This window comes from Gordionus sp. m RMFG-2023, chromosome 3 (genome assembly GCF_954871325.1).
Source record: "Gordionus sp. m RMFG-2023 chromosome 3, tfGorSpeb1-WG-v2, whole genome shotgun sequence".
NCBI classification, from domain to species: domain Eukaryota; kingdom Metazoa; phylum Nematomorpha; class Gordioida; order Chordodea; family Parachordodidae; genus Gordionus; species Gordionus sp. m RMFG-2023.
The window spans coordinates 3,247,912-3,271,411 of NC_088777.1; the positions used below are offsets into that span (position 1 = coordinate 3,247,912).

Sequence of the window (23,500 nt, forward strand, 5' to 3'; positions counted from 1 at the left end):
CAACCCGGCCCAACCCGGCCCAACCCGGCCCAACCCGGCCCAACCCGGCCCCCGAAATCTTTTTTAAAAAATTTTTGCCGACCAGGCCCGAACCCAAAATTTTATTTAAAAAAATTCACCGACATCGTCTGGCCCGAATTTATATAAATATAGAAATTAATATTTATAAATTACTCAAAATAAAAGACATATGTTAAATGACGTCTAGTTTCTATAAATAAAATCAAATCTTTTTATTTTACATTAAAAAAAAAATAAATTATAAAATTGAATGAATTTAAGATATATTTTTAAAAAAACTTCCAAGGCCCGACCCGACCCGGCCCGATTTTTTTAAAAAAATATTAAGCCCGGCCCGAACCCGATGGTACGGGTCGGACCTACTTTTGCGGATCTAATGTGCATACATTTTAAACACCGATTACCTTGTATGACGTTAAAAAATAAAATTGGCCATGTTGGTGTTTCTCTTTAAAAATTTTAGCGATAGGTCACGCGTCGATTTCCATCCTACTTTTTATATCATTGGAGATGGATCCTTCTAAATTTTACCTTGAATAATTATTTGTTATTTTTTTTTTTTTTAATTTTTTTTTTTTTGCTTAATCACTAAAAAAAAAATGAATAATTTATTCGAAACAAATTTTGTCAAAAATATTTTATTTTTACATATATAAATATATTAGATGATGATTTTCTTGAATAGACTTAATTTCCGAAAAACGTAAGAAAGAAAGAAAGAAAGAAAGAAAGAAAGAAAGGAAGGAAGGAAAGAAGGAATGAAGGAAAGAAAGAAAGAAAGAAAGAAGGAATGAAGGAAAGAAAGAAAGAAAGAAAGAAAGAAAGAAAGAAAGAAAGAAAGAAAGAAAGAAAGAAAGAAAGAAAGAAAGAAAGAAAGAAAGAAAGAAAGAAAGAAAGAAAGAAAGAAAGAAAGAAAGAAAGAAAGAAAGAAAGAAAGAAAGAAAGAAAGAAAGAAAGAAAGAAAGAAAGAAAGAAAGAAAGAAAGAAAGAAAGAAAGAAAGAAAGAAAGAAAGAAAGAAAGAAAGAAAGATGATAGCATGATCTACCGATGAAGATGCATGAAAGAAAATAATAAATAACATTCTTATCTTAACTCTTTCCCAATATGGCCTTTCGCTTAAATATTAAATGAATGTTTATTACTTTTCATAAACTTTGTTTCAGAATAAAACATTTCATTTTAATCTTACAATTTCCATGTGTTTATAACGTAATAGTTCGGTTATAAAAAACAGGTGGAGGGAGGGGTGTGGTAGGTACAGTTTGTGTCCATTTTTTTTGGAGAATAAGGGGGTATACGCCTTAAAGGAAGGTGAGTAGGATAAATTTTTTAAGGGGGTAATCTATTAAATTTTTACATGAAATAAGGCCAAAATATATTGCTGTAAAAATTAATACTTTTATTATAGACCTATTATAATACAGTGATATTGCTGATCACCGACCAAATGTATATATAGCAAATTATTATCATAGATACTTGCCAAATAAAACTTTCTGCTTTTTTTATATAAGGGTTAGACATTCTCAGAAAGACTCATATTTCATGCCAAACAAAATGACTATATTCATGATCTAAAAAATAACTCTTTCATATTATTCACAATATTTTCATAGTTGGTTTGTAGAGCTAAAATAATTTAAATAATTTTTAAAAATTTATGAAGGGAGGTATCAATATAATTAAAAAGATGAAATTAATAATGTGGGAATATAGCTGGCGAAGGCTGCGAAAATTTTTTAGGGAGGTAGGCATAGGTTTTTCGCTGGACTAAACACCTTAGGGTAACTAAGATATTTAAATTTGAAATTATAATCAATAAAATGTATAAATAATAATGATACTAATACCAGAAAATCAATTATTGGAAATCTATAACTTAATCAATCGCGCATATTTTGTTTTAGAATATCAACGATATTCATTATAATTTGCCGATCAATGATCGGATATTTTTCAGCAAAATAGAAGAGCTAAATTTATCTTACATTCTTTATATGAGTTGATAAAAATCCATTTATTATTAAATTATTTAATGAATTTTTAGGGATCTTCCACTGAATCCCAATCCGAATATGAGCAGAAGTAGTATGGATGGACCACATTAGATATATTAGAAATTAAAATTAGTAAAGTTAAATGAACATTTTGAATTTGTTCAATGTGACAATAATGTATAAACATGTGGGTAAAAACAAACAAGATAAAACTATTGATTGATTGGTGATTGGGTCTTTAAAATTAATCGTTACTTTTTAATTTTAATTTATATATCCTTTTCCTTAGAATCTCACTTACCAGATGATGTAATCGTAATTATCCCATATACTATGGATAAGAGAAAGTGAGTGCAAACTGGTGGTGCAGCAATTGGAGTAGAAATAAAGTTATCCAATGTTTTGAATTTATTTATCTATTTTGTTTCAGCTTGAGTATACGTGTGTCGTTATTGATATTTATGAGGAAAGTGGTAACATGCATAATCCCAGTTAATAAGGCATGATATAAAATATTATAATAGATGTTTCTACATTCTATAATATTAGACAGTTAAACTTTACTCAACATAATACATACATAAATAATCATTATATATTTACCTATATATGTATTATAATGCAATTATAATATGACTTCTACATTATTTACATTATTTCTATGTGAATTATGTGATTTCCCAAATTTAGAATTACTATATTAACCCCCCCCCCCCTCTAAAATGTTCGTTTAGGTTAGATTATTGTAAAAAAAAAAATATTTATTCAATGCAATTTTAAATTCCTTTAATTAAAATTTGCAAATCTAAAATATCTTTAAAATAACTAGATAACATCATATGCTGAGTTATATAAAAAAATAAGAAAGTAACGTGCAATGTAAATAGTTACTTCTGGGATATAACTGTAATCCGTTACAAGTTACTTTTGATATAATGTGTAACTATAAACAGTTACTTTTCAGAGGTTAACAAGACTACTTTTTATCTTTAATTTTGGAATGTTTCAAAAAATATATATAAACAAATTTTACAAAATTTTTACAATATTTATATATCGAGTTTTTTTTATGTAATAATTAAAATATGAAGATTTAATAGGATAATTAAATATAAACTGTCTTATTATACAATCAAACATTTTTTTTTCCAAACAACATATTCCAACTAAGAGTTGCTTCAATACAAAAAAATTGTGATATATTTATCAATGACGATTCTTTATTTATCGGTAGATTTCTTTGTGAAGTCTTCAGTAAAGCGACATCCAGATAGGAAGGCAGAATAGGCAAAATATTTTGAACGTCCAAACCCCGTATAATTTGTCCGTTAGGAAGAGTAGATACAAGTTATCAAACGTGAATTCCCGAAGGTAGACGTGTTCATTGCGTGGCGCGGATAAGGAAAGGCGAGCGTAACACAATATCGAAAATATCACGAATGGGCACGTTAGTACGAGTATAGTCAAACGGACTAAAGGTTTGAAAAAATGAGCTTTAATGTGCGATGATTTCTTCTTAACCCTTACAAAAAAAATAATTTAAAATATGTGAACGTGTAAACATGTTCCGAAATACAAAAAAATCTCAAAAAATTACCATAACAATATCATACTAGTATAGCTGATTCCTGTAAATATTATATTCAAATTTATTAGTTAGAAAAAAAAGGAAGTTTTTATGCTGTATATTTTATATTTCTTCTTGGATAGCGAAATTCGAAATCATTATTTTAACATGGCGGAGAAAAACAACATGCTCAATTTATTATTTAAATTAAACTTATTGACAAATAACCATTGGTTTATTTTAAAAATTTCTTTTAACAATCCCTTTTTAAGATAATAATTTATGGCGGCCTGTGCAAATGGAGTGCTCTACTCAACATTATTTATGGAAAATGGATAGATTATCATATATTAATGCGATAGAGAATAAAATTTTGCTTATATTTTACCTAATAGTGCGACCTATTTCTGCGTTTTCAAAACTTTTGCGTTTTTTTTAATAAACGCTTATAAATTGCAAAAAGTTTCCACGATATAATTTGAAACGCATTGTTCGCGTTTTACATAACGAAACGCAAATGTTCAGATAGTTCGCATCATAAGGATAAAAAAAAACACCCTATTTTTTTGCGAAGAAAATAAAAAATAATTTTTAGTTTTATTTGGATTTTTTTAATTTTTTTTTTAAATATTAGTACTACGATCCTTGTGATATTAAATAATCTATAAATATTTATCGTAAATTTTTCAATATCAGAATCATCTCGAAATATACACTACGAATATTGGAATTTTTCATTTATCACCTTTTGTTAAATGTTCGGTTTGTTAAAAAAATTGAATTTTTTATACAATAAAATTTAGTTTGATAATTTTAATTTTTAAATTTTTTCTAAATTTCGCTAAAATAATATATTTGTTATTTTATATAGAGGTAGGGGGGGGGGCTCTTTGAAGTAAAATTTTGATCTATTTTTCGTCCATTTCGGGTTAAAATGGAATGGACGTTATCCGACATTTTTATATCGGATAATTTCAAAGTGATTTTTTAAACAATATATAAGATACAAACAATAATTTAGAGCCATTAAATGGACCAATCAAAAAAGTGGACGAATTTAAATATCAACTGAATTTAAGCTCATAGTTGGGTGAATCGTTTTTTTCCCGCTGTTTTCTATATTTTAAAAAAACAATAGTTTTTTTAAAAAAAAACATTTTTATAACTTTTTTTATGTTTTTTAACATCTCTATCTATATCCTATATTCTCAAAAATAGATTTTCCCATTTACAATAAATAAGAAAAATACAATATGTTTCATTCAAACTTCGAGTTATCAAACCGAAATCCGAGGAGATTCACGTGAGGTGCGAACGACAAAAGAGCTAAAAAGAGGGCCACAAAGTAAGCCAGAGCAAAATTTATCAGAGATATGGCGAAAAGCCCTAATACCAATTCCAGTTGACCCATGAATCGTGTCACAGTGTAGTTGATTTCGATGAAACGTCCGTCATCGTCATTCTTTTCGATGGTTTCCTCCCCCTTATTTCCGTCGTTTTCGTCATTGGAAATATTCGAGACCTTTTTAAACGATTTTGGAGCATCTTGGTGAAATTGGCGGGTGATATCGTTAGCGCATAGTGAGTTAGCGGTAAATCGGATAATTTTTGATGTCGCGATTGCTAGAAATACCGCGCTGAAACATTGAAATATTGTGAGTAAATCGGATCCATGTGGGATTAGATGGGATGGAATAGAAAAGTATCCGTATAATTTGGCTAAAACATTGGTTTCTGGCGGCTGCATGCCACCGATCGTCGCAACGATTCTAGGAAATGAGAGATATAATGCCAAGCTCGCACAATGATTCATAGTTATTCTCAGCAAAATGGCGGGGAACTTATCAATTTTTTTTTTAAACAAAATAAGAATAATTTATTTTGAAATACTATGGTTTTTTATAATTTATAATTTTTGTTACTTAAGTATGTTTTTTTACGTCCGAGATTAGAACCGTAACCTTAGGAATTCAAACAAATCTAAAACCAGGGACCCCTCTCAAAAATTAACAGGAACGCCAACATGAATTGATTTTAACAGAAACTGGAAACCCAGAATAGGAATCTCTAGAACGGAGTTAAATCTGAGAAACGGAGCCTCTTTAAAAAAAAAAATTAGGCACTGGAATTAGAAACCATTTTTTTATAGAACATTCAGAATCCAAACTCCTGTGTATATATCTATTGGGTGAGTGAAAGAAAGAGTAAAATAAGAAATAAAGACAGTATATGTTTAGGGAACGCTCTAAAACTAAACACCATTTTTGGGAAAAAATTATACAGCTGACAAATAGCATTGAATTTAATTACTCCTAATTTTAATAGGGACCCCGCTAGTAATATGGATCCTGACGTCGACGCTTCTACGTGGGCCTTAGAGCAGCCAAAGATGAAAAAATATAAACGAGAAGTTTTACTAAAAAAAGGCTAAGATAGTTAGGGCTATTGTCCCAGAACCTCTAACTTTTCGACTTAACATATGTTTTATGTTTATGCGCTGTTCGCAGATAAAATCGGAGTTAATATTTCGCTGAAGGTTTTTCATATTATTCATTTTTATTTTTTTTATTGGTTACGTTTAAAATGGAAGAAGGATCATAATGAAACGTTGGCTGATTGATCATGTCTGATTCGTCCAATTTGATGACGCCTTGGTTAGCGTAAAGTGTGATGGCTAACCAACAATACGCGCAGTAAATCGACATATCGGATTATAATCGTTAAGGAAAAAACTTTTTTTAAAAATTTATTTATACAGTAAAGGTAAAGGTCGAAGTTCAAATCGATAGATAAACCTCAAAATAAATAAATTATGACAAACTGTCGATCTCGAATTAATTCGGATAGAAATCTAAAGACTTCTGTCCAACCGGCGTTCGTACGAAAACTTGATAGGTTTTTCATACGATTTTTTTACAACCATTATAACTGTCATAGCCCATGATTTCCACTTGTTATTTTATTCGTAACTATAATTTAAGCGTTAAAATGGGACCATATGGAGTTATATCTCTATATATATATCTATTTCAGAGACCTGCAGAGGTACCATTTGCAGGGCCCGGCTGGACCCAGATTGTTTTTTCTAAAAAAAATTTCGGCCAGACCCGGGTTTTATATTTATAAACCTGGCTTGGCCCGGTTTTTATTTATAAAATTTTTCAAGTCATGGCGATTTTAAATATTTGGTTTTAAAATATAGGGCCCGGCCCGGCCCGTGTAGAAGGGTCAGGTTTAGGGCCGAGCCTGTCTCTCTGATATATATTAAATAGAATCATTTTTTCGTAAAAAAAGGATATATCGAGCATGAGCGGTATCACGAGGAAAACGAAAGCGGGGTAATAATTAGCGATAGAAATGAAATTGTCAATGGAGGTCAGCAGGTAAAACATATAGGATTGGTGGAACTTCTCTTGAAGATTGTTGACGCTCCTAACCATTCCTTCCAAAAATCTTGTGGAAAAAAATAATTAAAATAAGAAAAATATTTAAATATTTTGGGGAAAAAACAAAAGTCAAATCCAAAGATAGATTATACAGATAGAATTGGGACAAATCTAGAAACCGGAAGTAGAATTCCTCTCTCAAGATTTATAGCCCAAACTGTAAACTGTTCTAAAAAAATGGAGCCAGTATGTTAGTTATTTAAAAAAATGTTCAGATTCATTTTACAACTAGTTGGTTTTATTTAGTTGTTATTTATGTTTTTAATCGCTTTACCGAAACTAGAAACTTAACCTGCCAAATTAACCGGAAACGATTTTCAAAAAAAAAAAATTCTGAGCTCTGAAGGGGTTCCAAAACTTCCCAAATATAATTTTTTTTCATTTTAGAGAGATGAAAAAAAAATCCTTTAGGTTTAAATTAAAGAAAAACAAACAAAACCTGCAAAGCGTTCTAGCAGAAAAATTTTTTCGGTAACCGTTATAACTGGGATCATAATGGATTTTCCCCTTACCGGGTCGGATCAAGAAGGTCACCGAATCTACCCCGTACTTGTTGAAGAAGGCGTGAGGGTATATTCCTGGAGTCGAACCTATTCGAAGATAATATAAAAAATTTTACACCCCGCATTAACAGTCAGCGCGATTTCGTGGCGGATTATAAAAAATATGTTGTATTATAGGGGTATTCTATGTCCGCTAATTCGCGCTAGCGGTGAAAGCGGGTTTATGCGGATTTCAGAAATATTTATAGCCGAACTCAACTATAACATCACCTTTAACAAAAAAAAATATATTAATTCTTCGATTCAAAATAACGGAGATTTGGAATTTAATTTAAAATATCCATTTTTTTTTTCCTGGGAGAATTATTACCTATTACTGATGATATATAAGGTCACTCCTTGATCAAAATTGATAATACACCACACCCCAATAACCTAAATATAGTCAGCAAGGTTCTGATCAATAGTGCGCATAAATTGAGCGTTTCAAATGCTACGTTGCAAGCGCAAATAATTTATTTCAAATGGCCTCATGCAAATTGGTAAAATTACCGTTTGGAGTTAGCAACCATTTTAAAAAAACGTAAAATAAGTTTACTTTTTTCGTTAAATTTTTTTTATTCTTCGCTTTGTAATATTATATAAAAATGTAATATAAATAACTTTACTTATAATGCTAATAAAGGAATATTTAGAAATTAAAGAAAATAAGAACGCAGACGATAATATAATTTTCAAAGACAAATTCTTTTTTTTAGAAACTTATTTAAAATTTTGAATCGACGATATTAATAAAAAGGCAACCTCGATTTAAACAAGGAACGCGTTACGTTTTTCTTCATTAAAAAAATTATGGCAAAACGTAAACGCTCAATTTGTGTGCACTATAATAATCATAGAACAACCTTATCTAGGCTTCCACTGCGTATTTTTAATGGTTTCGATTGGTTTAAAATTATAAAAACTCGCTAGGAGTTGTGTCGAGGAGAGAATCAAATTTAAGATTCGAGAATAATCTTTAATTCTAGAAAAAAAATGTGATTAGTTCTTCCGGTGACATTAATACAAGGGTTTCGAACCGAACCGCCAAACCGGAATGAACCGTTATAATTTTCTGAACCGTAACCGAAACGTTATAAAGAAACTATAAAAAGAGCGAACCGAACCGTTATAAATATTTTAAACCGGTTCAAAACGGTTTTTAAAAATAATTAAATTTAAACATTATTAACCTAAATTTGAAATTTGAATTTTCCTTGGGGAAATTTTTAAACTCTTTATTTCTTTTCAAATTGAATTTTTTTTCATGTCAATTAATACCACCATGTTTATTGTTTTTTCTTTTCACTTTAATAAATACTCAATTTAATAGAGATTAGGCGAATTACCAGTTAATTAGATAAGAATCTTAAAATCAAACAAGACTATTCTTTAAATTAACAAGTTTATTCTTATATATATATATGTATATTAGTTATTAATTAGCTTATTAATACTTGCTAATAATTTGGGAAAAATCATAATTCTAACTAACATCTAAAGAAAATCAGGTACTGATTACTTTTAATAAAATACTGTTTTATATTAATTTCTTATTAATTAATATTTTCATAATGAATAATTTATAATGACTTAAATGAATATTAGAATTCTGAAATTAAAAAAAAACATATGATTGTTAATTAATATTCCTGTATTTTATGGTTAATTTATTTATTTATTTCCATTTACACTTTAGTGGATAATTTCTTGAAATAATAACTACTTACTGATTTACCTTCTAAATCTTATAGTACCAAATAAAATTTAAACACATGAAATTCAATTGGATAATTATAAAATGATAAAGTATCCATTAAAGTTTTAATTTAATTAACTTTAATTTTTTAATAAAAGACAGTTGTTTTTGGAATTTTAAACAGCTTTTCTATTTCTTTTCTTCTTATTTTATATCTTATCTTTTTGCTTCTTTCTTTTCTCTATTAAATCAAATTATTTATTAAAATGGTATTAGTAAGCTCCATTCACTTATTTAGTTTCATCTGTGTACAAGTTTGTTTTGTTAGTATTTTTGAGGAAAAAATCGGCATAATTATATGAAGGGTAGGCCTGCATATAATTCACATTTTTGGGGGAGATCTTGTCAGATAAGATAAATAAAAAATTACACTGATTCTATTAAGAAATTTATTTATTCTATTTTTATAATAAAAGATTCTGATCTATTCATCATCATATAGCATATTAGTATCTATTAAATGGTTCGGGAAAAGTCAAATCCTGTGCGATCATATTTTAAATTAGATATTGTAAAAAATCAATCTACTTGTAAACTAGAAAACTGTGGTAAAGTTTTAACCGGGGACCATGCAGCAAATCTTGAACGACATATAGAAAGATTCCACGATAAGGAATTCAAATTATTTAAAAAAAAGAAGATAATTTGACTATTAAAAAAACAATAACAAAAAATGCAAATAATCATAATACAATTCAAAATGCTTTTACCAAAACTAATACAATATAAATTAATATTAATAAAGACACTTTAATCCGCTCCTCCACTGAGTTAATCACAGTTCATGGGAGACCAATAAAATCAATTGATGACAAAGCATTTAGAAATATTATAGATCCGATAATTGTAGGATTGGGTGGTAATTTAACCATCAATTCTGAAAATATACGCAATAATATTAAAAAAATGGCATTTGATTTTTCGCAAAATTTAAAAAAAGAAATATACCAAAAACTTATATCGTTAAAATTAGATATTGCAACTCGATATGATAGGTCCATACTGGGGATCAATATTCAATTTATAGATAATGGAGAAATAAAATTAAGAACGTTATGCATAAAAGAGATAAAAGAAAGACATACATCAGAATATCTAAAAAAAATTATTCTAGATGTTCTAAACGAACATGAAATAAGAATTGATCAAATTTATACGATAACCACAGACAATGCAGCTAACATGATTAAATTAATTAAGCTGTTAATACATCATGATGATGAAGATGATATCCTTAATTATTTAGATAATGATAATTTAAATAACAATGATGATATAATTGTTAATGAAAATGAAGAACCTTTTTTTAATATTGAAAATATTAATCTTGTACCTCATACGAGATCCATGTTAATGGGCATTAGATGTGCCTCCCACACATTTCAATTAGCAATTAATGATTGCATAAAAAATTCAAATGAAATTGTTATTATTAATAAAGCAAGAAACATTTGCAAAAAAATAAGAAATCAGACTACAATGTCTATTTTGTCCAAATTAAATTTAAAAAAGCCACTAATAGATTGTTGCACAAGATGGAATTCAATCTATTTAATGTTGGAAAGATTATTAGAGTTAAAAAACTTTTGCCAAGAAATATCGGCCCAAAGTAATGATCGTGAAAAATGTTTGTCAGAGAATGAATGGAAAATAATTAGTGATATATTAAAAGCTTTATATCCATCTTATATTTTGACAAAATATATAAGTGAACAAAAGACCATGGGCGATTTTTATGCAGCATGGATCAAATGTATCATGCAAACTAGCAAAATAGACACTTCATTTGCCAAACTTTTAGTTTGTACAATCAAAGCACGAGAGATTAATTTGAAAAATGAAGTTTTTTGCTCAGCTATATATCTCGACCCAAGATATAATGTATTTTTATCATTTGAAGAAAAAGATATCGCCAAAAAACATCTTTATAAAACTTGGAACTTAATCCAAAATTTAAATAATCAGAATATTGTAGATACTATTCCTACGTGTTCACATTCGAAAGATAACTTAGATGATGATTTTGAAGATTTATTAATGTCTCATGAAAGCCTTAATAAGAATAGTTCTCAGGGCATAGAAAATTATAATAAATGTGTAGAAATAGAGTATATAATTCGGTCATTTGATTATATAGAGAGATTAGAAAAAGATGCAAATCTTTTGAATTATTGGGGAAATGTAAAGAATAGTATGCCAGAACTTTATAAGTTAGCTATGGTTGTGCTAGCAGTTCCAGCTACGCAGGTATCCGTAGAAAGAGCATTTTCTAGCCTTAAGTTTATACTCTCTGCGCAAAGAACTAAATTAAATCCTGAAATATTGAAAATATTTTAGTTATCCGTTCCAATTCTCTTTTTAAAAATAAATAATATAAATTTCATTATATTTATGTGTTATTTTATTCCTCATTGTATTTGCGCATGTTTGTGTTTATCTTATTTATGAAATAAAAAGAATTGATTTGTCTAATTTATATTTACTAAGTTTAATAAAAATATCTATTAGATTATCATTCATGGTTAAATTAAATAAGAAATTATAAAAAGATTTTTCTCTAAAATTAATATATACATGGTTAATGATTAATTTTTTTTTAAATTAAATTTATAAAAACCGGAACAAACCGAAAAGAACCGTTATAAATTATAAACCGAACCGAACCGATATGATTTTTTTTTTAAAAACCGAAATGGAACAAAACCTTTATAAAATTTTAAACTAAAAACCGGAACGAACCGAACCGTTATACTAAACGGTTCGAAACCCTGATTAATACTAACCTAGGCTGACGATTCATTTATTAAAAGTGTACATAAATCAGCTGTAGATTGTCAGTGGTTCTAGTTGACGCCATTGAAAAATATTTCGTCTGGCCATTTATAATTTGGTCTAAATATCTTCCCACTGCAGACTTAATGGTTTATACGTTTCGGTAATGCATTTTAATAAATGGATCTTCGGTCTAGGTTATTTTAATGTCATTGAGTTTTCTTAATATAAGGATTGAAATTTACTGGCTCACTTATTCCGATTTTTAAATATTATATTAAAAGAATGGATGGTAAAGTTAACAAAGTCTAGTAAATGGTTAAAAAAAATAAAGGGATAAGTGACAAGAGCTCTCTAACACTAAGCTAAACCATTTCCTGTTTCCCACAATAATCAAACCTCCTACCCTCCATAAAGCTAAGGGTGCTATAAGGGATCACTCTCAATATCCTCCTACTCCAGATAATTAGGAAACCACTGGGCCATAGGATGTTGGGCACGAGACACCCTATCTTATTCAGCCAGACCTAGATAGCCCACTACTGGTCATCAACGCAATAACAAGGCACCTTATCGTCCCAATGAGCGTCGCCGTTCGAGCTCCAGAAACCACACGTCCACTACCCATCAGTGACGGTGAAGATAATGGTTTTTGAGAATGGGAAGCAAGCAGGGCGACTCCTCAACCCGATAATCTTACCAGCTGCTCCAGGTAAAAAGATGTACAAGCTGTATCGTATGCGGTAGAATATTTAAAGCAACTCCCAAGGCAATGAGCTGAAAACTCTCCGATGAATTATCCCCCAAATATGCCTACAAAAATACGAATCAAATATTTGCATTATTCGTATTTTCGATTCGAATAATGGTTGGACGAATATTCAAAAAAAATTATTCGACAAATAATATCTTTTCATTATTCGTTTTCGAATAATTTGGTTATTCGTATTCGTAAAATACTAACCGAATAACGAATAATTCGTTTAATACATGATGGTTATCTGTGATGCTCTCATCGAAGGTATCAGGATATTTACACGAGTTATTTACCGGAACTTGCCAGCAGTTCACAAGCAAGATGCCCCTTTTGCTATGAAATAACTCAGTCACCGATAGACCCTTTCGTGAAAACGGCGAATGAAAAGACAGCTGTCAACTTTTCGTAATGAAAACCTCTTACTCAACATACATAGTTAGTTACAATCCATTTATAATGAATCATTTAATATTTTCGTCATCGTGAGTAAGTAAGGATGTCTTTGCACATATCAGACCTAAGAAAAAAAATTGAGCAGTCAGGTGTCTCTAATCATCATCCCCATTTAGCTAACTTAGAAAGATTTACATTCTTTTTGAACATATCCAATATTTAAAAAAATATATTATATATATTCTACCTTTGACTTTCAAGAGCTCGGGAAAGGCTAGATTCATCATAGTGTTGAGCATATTAAACAATGGCTTGCACAAGGAAAATGAAACTCCGATGTATTTGTCAAGGCCGATAGAAGCGGTAAATTGGCAAACTTTCGTAGATATCTGGAGATATATAAAAAAAATATATTGATTTCTAGGGCTATGCCGATCAACAAATATTTGCCCGATCCGATTTGGTATTCATACAAAACCGATTAGATACCCGGTAACCGATCCGGTATTTAGATTTATTTTATCTGAACCGTCATAAAAATAAACTATAAGCCAAAACAAAAAAAAACACTTTGAAAATTTTAATATTCTTGACCAAGGCGATATTTAGCGCATTTATCGCGAATGATTAAGTGTACACTTTATAAATTTTTAAAATACGAACAACGTTCATGGTAGTATCGCGATCCTCCGAATATTTTTTGAAATCCTTTTCTCGTTCGCAGATAATTATAAACAACAAATGTTATCGCATAACAATTCCGATTCATTTTTCAAATATTTTAAAAAATAAACGATACAAAAAAAAATATCGGCCCGATCCGATACTTTTTTTTTAATAGTATGCTAAATATCGAGCCCGAGCTTATATTCAATATGGGTCAAACAGCCCTAACAGAAATGAAGTTTAAAAAAAAACGCCGATAGATTTGATCGATATCACTGCGATAAATAATATATTAAAATATATAAGCCGTGGAGAAAATAATATATTAACGTCGACATGGACACGTCTAAACCGCGTTTGAATATCGTTCTTGGAGGCTAACCGCTGGGCCACGTTCACCAGGTCCAAATTGGGCAACCTTCCATTTATACCTTCGAATTTGATGATCGTGTCCTCGAACTTGAACATTTTATTATTATTATTATCGTTCGATTTTTGGAACGATTTTGAATCCATACTTTGGTTATAATCGCCATCGTCATAATCGAGTTGCAAGCACATCGCAGCCTGTATATACCCGGACCGGCCTTCCCCGTCTAATGTACTGTAGCTCGAATAGCTTCTGTAAACCGGCCTTGATTGAAGGATTTCGTTATCGTCGCTTTCCGTGTAATAAGATCGGGTCCAAACTTGAGGTCCCACCGTTTTGTGGGAGGTAAATAAGAATATAATATCTTTGGCCACCCATTGGTTCGCACTGGTGGAGAAGTGCCTGGCCAATGAGAGCAATATGGCGGATGTTATCAAAGATTTGGGAGCCTTTTTATGAGAACCAAAATTTATATCCGAGGGGTACTCCGGATCAAAGGAAGCGGAGAGCAGAATGGCATCGTAACCCGTAACCCCTGTAGCTCGTTGAATCGCATAAAGGTTGATACCGGACGAGTGCGAGGGTTTCGTGTCGTTTTTATGAGAGAAAGCAGGAGGTAGAGTGAAAGATTGCCTGTAAACCTCTAAACCGTAACTGTCTAAAATTGACTCCATTTCCTTCGTCAGACATTCATCCCGAAGGTGTCGCATTGACTCTCCCGTAGTATCGCCATTTTGTTCACTTTTTGTGTGTTGGTCACGCCCGTTTTTATGATAAATGAGATTTGATTCATTCAGTTTCGTTAGCAACCTTTGATATATGCTCTCAGCGGAGTGAGAGTTGGAATGGGTAATCGTATATGTTTCGTCCACGAGTCCTGGTAACAATGCATTTTCCGATATGTAGGTATGCTTATTTAGGTTCCAGGGATTCGCGCCATTGTGTTCTGGCGTATTTACGCAAATGATTAGGATCCAAAGCAGGCCTAATATATAAAAAACGGAGCAGACGACTCTTTTATAGCGAGGGTTATATAGGAATTTATATATGTTTGTCTTTCTTAAATTCCCTTTAATCTTGCCTGATGGGAAAATCTAGGAAATGTGTAACAAATTCATATAAAAAAATAAATAAAAAGAATTGCTTTTTATATATTTGGAATTGGTTTAAAATTGAATAGAAAATGATATAAAATTAGAATTATTGTGCATAAACATTGTTAGAATACTTAATTTTTTTTAAAAAAAGTTGTATTCCAAGGTGAATACAAAGTTTATATTTTAATTTTTTTAAAAAAAGAATGATTTTAGTCTAATTAAAAAAATTTGAAAATGCCGAGTGGAGCACTCCAATTCTAGACCGACGAGATGGTAGAAAGGTTTGGACCTCTATTTGCCGAATCTCAAGGATTACATAATATTATTTTGGCTAAAATCTTAACTTGGGCTCTTTTTTAAAAATCGACCAACGACTCGGGCTTTTTAACAACCCCATATATCTGTTTACAAATAAAAAAAAAAGGAGATAAACAAAAATATTTAATTTTGAATTAAACTAAAATAAAAGGGGGGTGGGGGGGGGGGAGTAATTATTTAAACAACCATCATTTTTAAATATATTTTTTAAAAAAAAAATTTTTAATTTTGCTTTATAATTAGTAATATTATTTTTTTTTCGAATTAAAAAAATTGTTTAATATTGATTCTCGTTTTTTATTTACTGTCATATTAAATATTTTTAAAAAATTATATTGACTTATTAGTTTGTAAAATTAAAGGATTTGGAGCTAAAAACATAATCACAAAATTTTATGAAAATGACAAAAATCAGAATATAATAGTGGTCAATTTAACAGATCTTATTGATTAATTGCTGGAAAGGGGGGGGGGGGGGGTGCCAATTATCTTGTGAATTTTCATTATCTTTAGTTCTGTCTATTCTATAATTTAATGTTTTATAAAAAGAAAAGGTATATCTTAGCCTTAGCATTTATACTATTTTGAGCTATTTAAATATGAACATTTATCAGTTATATTATACAAAAATTAATACATGAATCTATCATTACTATTTCAGTTTATGAGCATTAGGAAATAAATCTGAGAATTCAGTATTCTTTCTGTTATCAACTTTTAAGAATTTTTTAATTCTTATTTTATTTAAAATATATTATTTTTTATGGTAAAATGAAGCAGAAATTTTTTAAAATATTTAAACAAGTTGCTTGTATTTAAGTATTATCTATCAATTTTTTAGTTTTATATCTTAAAATCTTAGATTGCTTAATTCTTTTAGCATTCAATTTAAAAAAATTACAAAATTTTTTATTTCTGAAATTTCTTTCTTATAAAAGCTATATCCGGAGTGAGGTCTAGGTGAGAATGAGAAGCTAAAAAAATGAGAAGATTTCTTACAAATACTTGAAAATAATATATATCAAGCCCAAAAAAAACAAGGAAAACAACTATAAGAAGGATAATCTATATTATTTATGTAGGCCACAGTTACCTGAATATGCATAACAAGATAAACTTAATATTTAAATATTTATGGAAGTGAGAGAAAAAAAAGCAGATACTTGATTAAATAAATGGATTGATTATGGAAGAGTTTGAATAGGTTAGCTTATTTAATGTGTTATAACTTATGTTGTAGAAGAATATATAGATAAGGAAAACTAAATAAATTCTGACATGCTCATAGATTTACCTTTTTGAAAAACATATGTTTCATTGCGTGAATGAATACATTAGGATAAATCGCTCCTGACGACTTTCAAATATTTTAGCAAGATGTTTAGACTATATCATAGTGTATATAATTTATATGTATAGAATTATTATATTATTATGCATTCTATATTCAATATTTATAAGGTATATTATATTATAAATAAATAGTATTTGAATTTATCTAAGAACGTTAGGAATAATAATGGTGATATCGGAGATCATAGGAAAAGTTGAGAATAATTAAAATTAGAAAATATGAAATAAGTTTTGATATTATTCGTTATTATAAATGTTGCAAAAGTTGATTTCAGTTAAAAACAAAATTAAAAGTTTTGTTATTATTTTATTTTGGTAATTATAATATAGAAATTATCGAAAAACCTTCCATGGAAACCTGACGTTTTCACTTTTATGGAAATTAATTGAATATACGGGAAACTCTATAAACTTCACAAATGTTATTTCTACCCTAATGAACTTTAATCGACTTAAAATGACGGAAGGAGAGTCTCAATTAAATTCACTAAATATTGATATTGACACGAGATTGAGGGATCAATTTATGTTTTGCATGAATTTATAAAATTTTAAAAGGAATCTTCAGGCACAATACAGAGGGTTCAGGCAGACAAAGAAGGGAATAAGATTACTTTCCTTTATTATACTTTGTCATCCCAGGTTGTAACCATGAAATAGAGCTGTATGTCAGTGGTAGTGCTGATTTTCAAGCTCATAGACATAAATAAGCCAAAGTATTTTTGTTCACATGTAATGTATCAGGCCGTGGGAAAGTTTGCGTATAGATTTGGCAGGAATTCTTTTTTGTATAGTTTTAGTGAATATTTATTCAAAATGAATAGAAGTAACTCGGTTAAAGATTATGACTAGTGAAACAATTATTAGAAGGTATGAAGAAATAGTTTGCAAGATTTGAGGTAACTAAATAATTCATATCAAGATAATTTCAGTTCGACAATCAAAAAATATTATTAATATAAAGTCAACACCCTATAATCCTAAGACAAATGGCCAAGTTGAAAGTAAGATTTGCACATTCAAGGAAAGTTATAGAGCTTCGCATTGTGAAACAGATTCTGAAAATGCTTTAAAAGATGTTTTAGAACATATCGTGTTTTTGAAGTTATCTTGAGTCTTGAGATGATGTTAGGCAGGCACAAAAGCCAGTTAAAATTGGGCAATGTTGGACGCCCGTTATGAAATAGAAAGTCACAAATTTTACAAAATAAATAATGACCTAAATAAAATAGGAGATTTTAAATATTCGCAACGGGTTTGATACAAAACTAAAGTATGCCAGACTGTAGGAAAGGAATGATTAAGTCAAAAAATTTTAATTATTTATATATTGTTGATTCTGCTGATAAAACTATAACAGGCTGATCAGTTGTAGGAAATGTCATAAATGAGTGACATATTTGATAATATTTATTGCGTGAACATTAATAAATAAATTGTGCCGGTTCATTATTAGACCGTATTTTAATATTTTGTTTTATTTTATTTTTAGATATAGAAATTAAGTTTTGTTGAATCATGATGAAATTGTATTTTATGCGCTTCCCTATAAAAGGGAAGCGAAATATTGTAAAAATGATTATTAACTATTTTATTTTTGTTTTTAATATATTTTTTTTTGGTTGTAATAGTATATATAAATTTTGAAATTTAATATTTTGTTTTATTTTATTTTTAGATATAGAAATTAAGTTTTGTTGAATCATGATGAAATTGTATTTTATGCGCTTCCCTATAAAAGGGAAGCGAAATATTGTAAAAATGATTATTAACTATTTTATTTTTGTTTTTAATATATTTTTTTTTGGTTGTAATAGTATATATAAATTTTGAAATAAAATTATTCATTTTTTTTGTGTGGGAAATTCAATAAAATTATTATACTCGGAGTTTTGCTTTCTATTCGGACTTATACGGCACAACGTAATAGTTGGTGCCGTGACCAAAAAATTAAAGTAAAAACAATTATTTTTATAAATTATTTTTGGGAAAACATTTTTGTGGAGCGTTGTGGTGGATAAGATCGCCAATTTGAAGAACCGTCAAGAGCAAGTACCGTCAAGAGCAAGTACCGTCAAGAGCAAGTACCGTCAAGAGCAAGTACCGTCAAGAGCAAGTACCGTCAAGAGCAAGTACCGTCAAGAACAAGAACCGTCAAGGACAAGTACCGTGTGTAATAAGGGACCGTTTGGGTTGAAAGACCGTCAAGAACAAGTACCGTCAAAAGAGGTGACCGTCGAGTGAAAATTTTCAAAAGACGTAAAGTACACGGAAGTGCTGCCCAAATTTTTGCCTATATAAATCTATTAGACGAAAATCGAAAATTTACTGAAAAAGTAGAGTACACGGAAGTGCTGCCCAAATTTTTGGTTATATAAATCTATTAGACGAAAATCGAAAATTTACTAAAAAGGTAGAGGACACGGAAGTGCTGCCCAAATTTTTGTCTATATAAATCTATTAGAAGAAATTCCAAAAAAGTTTATTAGAAAGCAAGTTACACGAAAGTGCTGCCGATTTTTTTTTTTTTTTCAAAAGACGTCAATACACGGAAGAGATTAAAGATTAGCGGAAGGTATTGATTTTTTTTTTGAAATTGTTAAATGTATATGTGTATTATTGGAGTTTTTACCTTATTGATTTTATCTTATTGTCTGACATTACAAGTAGTTAAGATATTTTTGGTGAAATTAATTATTAATTTTTGTGAATATTTTATAAAATTTAGTGTTGTTAGAGAAATAAATTAGGAAAAATTGAAATACGTAAATATTTTAATGAAGGGTTTTAAAATTACAAAATATGTGGAGTTGCAATATAATGTATTGGGAGCGGTGGTAGTATTGATGATATGGTTGTGTAGTTTATATTTTGGAAGGAGAATGCGAAGAGAAAGGAGTATTAGGATTCGTGGGCAATCGTTGTTGGTAGAGGGGCATAATGGAGAGGATGATAGGTTGGGGAGAGTGACGTGGTTACCGGTTCAAGAAATAATGAAGGGTTGGGTCAATAATGAAGAAATTGACCGGTTAAAGAACGAGAGGATAGATGACAGACATTTGGATGTATACCGTGGACGTCAAGATATGCCAAGGCCGTTCAACAGTGGGGGACAGAGAGGTCGGAATGGTAGATGTTATAAATGTGGGGAGATGGGTCATATTGCGGTGAATTGTAGAGATGTCAAATGTTTTGCGTGTGGGGAGATGGGACATATTTCGACATATTGTCCGGGCAGAGCAGAGAGAATACGTTGCACGGGTTGTGGAAGATTTGGACATGTGTTAAAGGATTGCCGAGTGGGAAAGGTGGAAACAAGGGCAGGTTTTCCACAGAGAGGAGAGTCGTCGGGGGTCGTGAATATGAGGAGTATGACGGAGATAGCTGGAAAAGAAGGAAAGGATATTGGAGAGGAGATGACGTGTTTCAAGTGCCGAGAAAGGGGACATTGGGCCAGAGATTGTAATAAAGATTGACTATATGATGGGAAGGAGAGTAAAATAATGACCGTTACGTTAGGAGGGGGCAAGAAAGAGTTGAGAGTTAAAATGTTGCAGCCGGAGGTTCAAAGGGAGTTAATGTATCTGCCGAGTCCAAGGGTATGGTTCGATATCAACGGGAAGATGGTATCTATGTTATTTGATACCGGAGCAGCTATTTCGGTGATGGGATATGAGGATTTTAGAAGACTTTGGCCGGGTAGTAATATAATTAGAGACGTTATGCAAGTAAGGCAGTTTGATGGATCGGAGATGGAGATGATGGGAAGAGTGAATATTGGGGAGGTAGGAAGAGAAGGATGTAAAATGTTGGACTTATGGATAATTAACCGAGACGTTGAGCCGGTGATGGGATGGGATTGGATTACAAATGTAGGGCCGAGGTATGGATTCTGGGGAGTATTTGCACGATGGGGAGTATTTGTGGCGATCGAAGAAGATATTCGGGAAGACTTGATAAATATGGTCCGAGTGAATGAAGAGAAGAGAATGTCGAGAGGAAATTTGGAATGGATGGAGGGCCTAGATAATATTGAAGTAGACGATGGAAGATCCATGTTTTGGGGGGAAAGCGAAGAGAATGCGAGAGAATATATGTTGGGGAGAGGTCCGATGTATGTAGATGGAGAAATAGGAAATGTCCAAGACAGTAGATATGGAGTATTGAGGCCGCTGGTTAGTGAGAAGAAGGGAGAGAATTTTGTAGAACAAGGAGTTGCGAAAAATTTGTGGGGGTGTGGAGAGGGAATAAAGGAGGTCCAAAAGGAGGTGGAGAAGTTAGTGGAGAGGTATGGAGAAATATTTGAGGAAGAGTTGGGTTGTTTGAAGGGTTATGAGGTGGAGATTCGGATGAAGGAGGGAAGTGTGCCGAAGTATTGTGCTGTACGTCGTGTACCTTTTGAATGGAGGCGGGAGGTAGAGCAAGAGTTGGATAGATGGGTAAAGGAAGATATTGTATGTCCGGTCGAATATAGCGAGTGGGCGACACCTTTAGTACCGGTGAAAAAGGCTAATGGGAAGTTGAGATTATGTGCAGATTTCCGAGTAACATTGAATCCGTGGGTAGTTGAAGTAAAATATCCGTTACCGAGGATAGAGGAGATATTGGCGAATTTGAAGGGGAGTTTATATTTTTCGAAGGTGGATTTTTCTAATGCGTATTTGCAGTTGAAGGTAAGGAAGGAGATGCAGAAGTTGCTGACCATAACTACGCCCAAGGGACTATTTGCGTTTAAGAGATTGCCGTTTGGGTTGAGTGTTTCGGCACCCATATTTCAGAGGACAATGGCGGCCGTTTTTCAGGGTTTGGAGGGAGTGTTTTACTATATGGACGATGTCTTGATAACAGGTATTACGCAGGAGGAGCATAATAGGAGGCTGGAGGAGGTATTTTGGAGAATCAAGGAGAAGGGATTGCGTGCTAGTAGAGAGAAAAGTGTGTTTGGAGTAATGGAGGTGGTTTATTTGGGTCATCGGATTAATGGAGTAGAGGTTAGACCGTTGGATAAGAATATGGTGGGTATTGCAAACATGTTGAGGCCGAAATGCAAGTCGGAAATACAGTCGTTTCTGGGAATGGTTAACTATTATCACAGGTTTGTAGAGAATTTTGCGGAGATAGCGGCACCTTTGTACCAGTTGTTGAAAAAGGGAGAGAGATTTGATTGGGGAGATGAACAGGAGGAGGCGTTTGAGGAGTTGAAGTGCCGGATTGGAAAAGAGCCCGTCTTAGTGTGTTTTAATAGTGAACTGGAGGTGATATTGGCGGTAGATGCGTCTCAAAGGGGAGTAGGAGGAGCGTTATTGCATCGTATAGAAGAGCTGGAGAGACCGGTGTTATTTTTTTCTAGAATTTTTAGGGCCGCGGAGACGAGGTATTCGGTAATTGAGCAAGAGGCATTAGCTGTAATTTTCGGATTGACAAAGTGTCGGGAGTATTTGATTGGGCGTCGTTTTGTAGTCTATACGGATCATAAGCCGTTGATTCATTTATTCCGGAAGGATAACAAGGAGTTGATGATGTCGCCGATGTTGCAGAGGTGGTTATTGATGGTGGGTAGTTTTGACATGGAGATGAGATATCGTAGAGGCCGAGAAAATTATTTGCCGGACATAATGTCGAGATGCGGAGCAGGGGAGGATGTGGAAGAAGGTAATACAGAGGAGATGTGTAAGAAGGAGGTAGCGATGGTCATGGTGGTATCGAGAATGTTGAAGGGAGGTCCGGTAACGTGGGAGGAGATTCGGAAAGAGACGCAAAAAGATAGGGATTTGAGTCGAATAAAAGAATGTATAATGGGCCGGAAGCCGTGGAAAGAAGGAGATAGAGCTTATAAAAATGTTGGAGGAGAATTGACGGTGATGGACGAATGTGTAGTCAGGGGAAATAGGGCAGTGATACCTGGGAAGTTGAGAGGAATGGTGTTAACAATGTTGCATGCAGGTCATCAGGGAATGGAGCGTATGAAACAATGGGGACGAGAATATGTATGGTGGCCGAGGATGAATGTGGAGATTGAGGAACTAGCGAGACAATGTGTAGTATGCAATAATTGGGCCAGGATGCCAGCAAGAGATAGAGAAGGGACTTGGCCGAAAACAACGGAGCCATGGGAGAGGGTTCATGTCGATTTCTTCGAGTACGAAAAAAAGGATTATTTTCTAGTGGTTGATGCATTTTCTAAATGGGTGGAGTTTGAAGTTGTAAGAGGGTTGACAACGCAAGTAGTGGTCAGAAAATTGAAGAATTTGTGGGCAAAGTTTGGAGTGGCTAAATCAATCGTGTCCGACGGTGGACCAGCGTTTAGTAGTGCAGAGTTTGCGAAATTTTGCAAAGAAAATAGGATACGGCATATTTTATCTCCTCCATACCACCCAAGCTCCAATGGGCAGGCAGAGCGGATGGTGGGGTTGGTGAAAGATTGGTTACGAAAGGCAAAGT

At 31.7% G+C, this 23,500-nt stretch overlaps 2 protein-coding genes and 1 long non-coding RNA gene across 4 annotated transcripts; 2 read left to right on the forward strand and 1 right to left on the reverse strand.

The window, feature by feature from the left end:
- Window positions 1-3,185: 3,185 nt before the first annotated feature.
- LOC135926237 (glycosylphosphatidylinositol anchor attachment 1 protein-like) lies at window positions 3,186-17,045 on the reverse strand. Of its 2 annotated transcripts, none has more exons than XM_065462038.1 (8): window positions 17,001-17,045; window positions 14,252-15,385; window positions 13,503-13,644; window positions 7,472-7,622; window positions 6,886-7,039; window positions 6,163-6,279; window positions 4,855-5,426; window positions 3,186-3,541 (listed from the first exon to the last, which is right to left on the reverse strand). In XM_065462038.1, the coding sequence occupies exons 1-8, from the start codon at window positions 17,022-17,024 to the stop codon at window positions 3,271-3,273; spliced, it is 2,565 nt and encodes an 854-aa protein (XP_065318110.1). In that variant the 5' UTR covers window positions 17,025-17,045; the 3' UTR covers window positions 3,186-3,270. The 2 variants fall into 2 exon arrangements, with proteins under 2 accessions (XP_065318110.1, XP_065318111.1); XM_065462039.1 differs by having other exon boundaries at window positions 3,258-3,491.
- Window positions 8,856-10,505, forward strand: LOC135926238 (uncharacterized). Its single transcript, XR_010571810.1, has 3 exons — window positions 8,856-8,978; window positions 9,021-9,085; window positions 9,750-10,505. It is a non-coding gene; the product is annotated as an uncharacterized LOC135926238 (long non-coding RNA).
- Window positions 17,046-19,941: 2,896 nt separating the features above from the next.
- Window positions 19,942-20,535, forward strand: LOC135926045 (DNA-binding protein HEXBP-like). Its single transcript, XM_065461709.1, has one exon. It carries the CDS (start codon window positions 19,942-19,944, stop codon window positions 20,533-20,535), a length of 594 nt encoding a protein of 197 aa, XP_065317781.1.
- The last annotated feature ends 2,965 nt before the right edge of the window (window positions 20,536-23,500 follow it).

Coding starts and splice junctions, on each gene's coding strand:
- LOC135926237 (XM_065462038.1), bottom strand. CDS start 17,024: ATGAAACATATGTTTTTCAAAAAG. Junction 7,040..7,471: donor TCTGCTAGAACGCTTTGCAG/GTTTTGTTTGTT, acceptor TTTTTCCACAAG/ATTTTTGGAAGGAATGGTTA. Junction 6,280..6,885: donor TGATACCGCTCATGCTCGAT/ATATCCTTTTTT, acceptor ATGTCGATTTAC/TGCGCGTATTGTTGGTTAGC.
- LOC135926045 (XM_065461709.1), top strand. CDS start 19,942: ATGCGAAGAGAAAGGAGTATTAGGATTCGTGGGCAATCGTTGTTGGTA.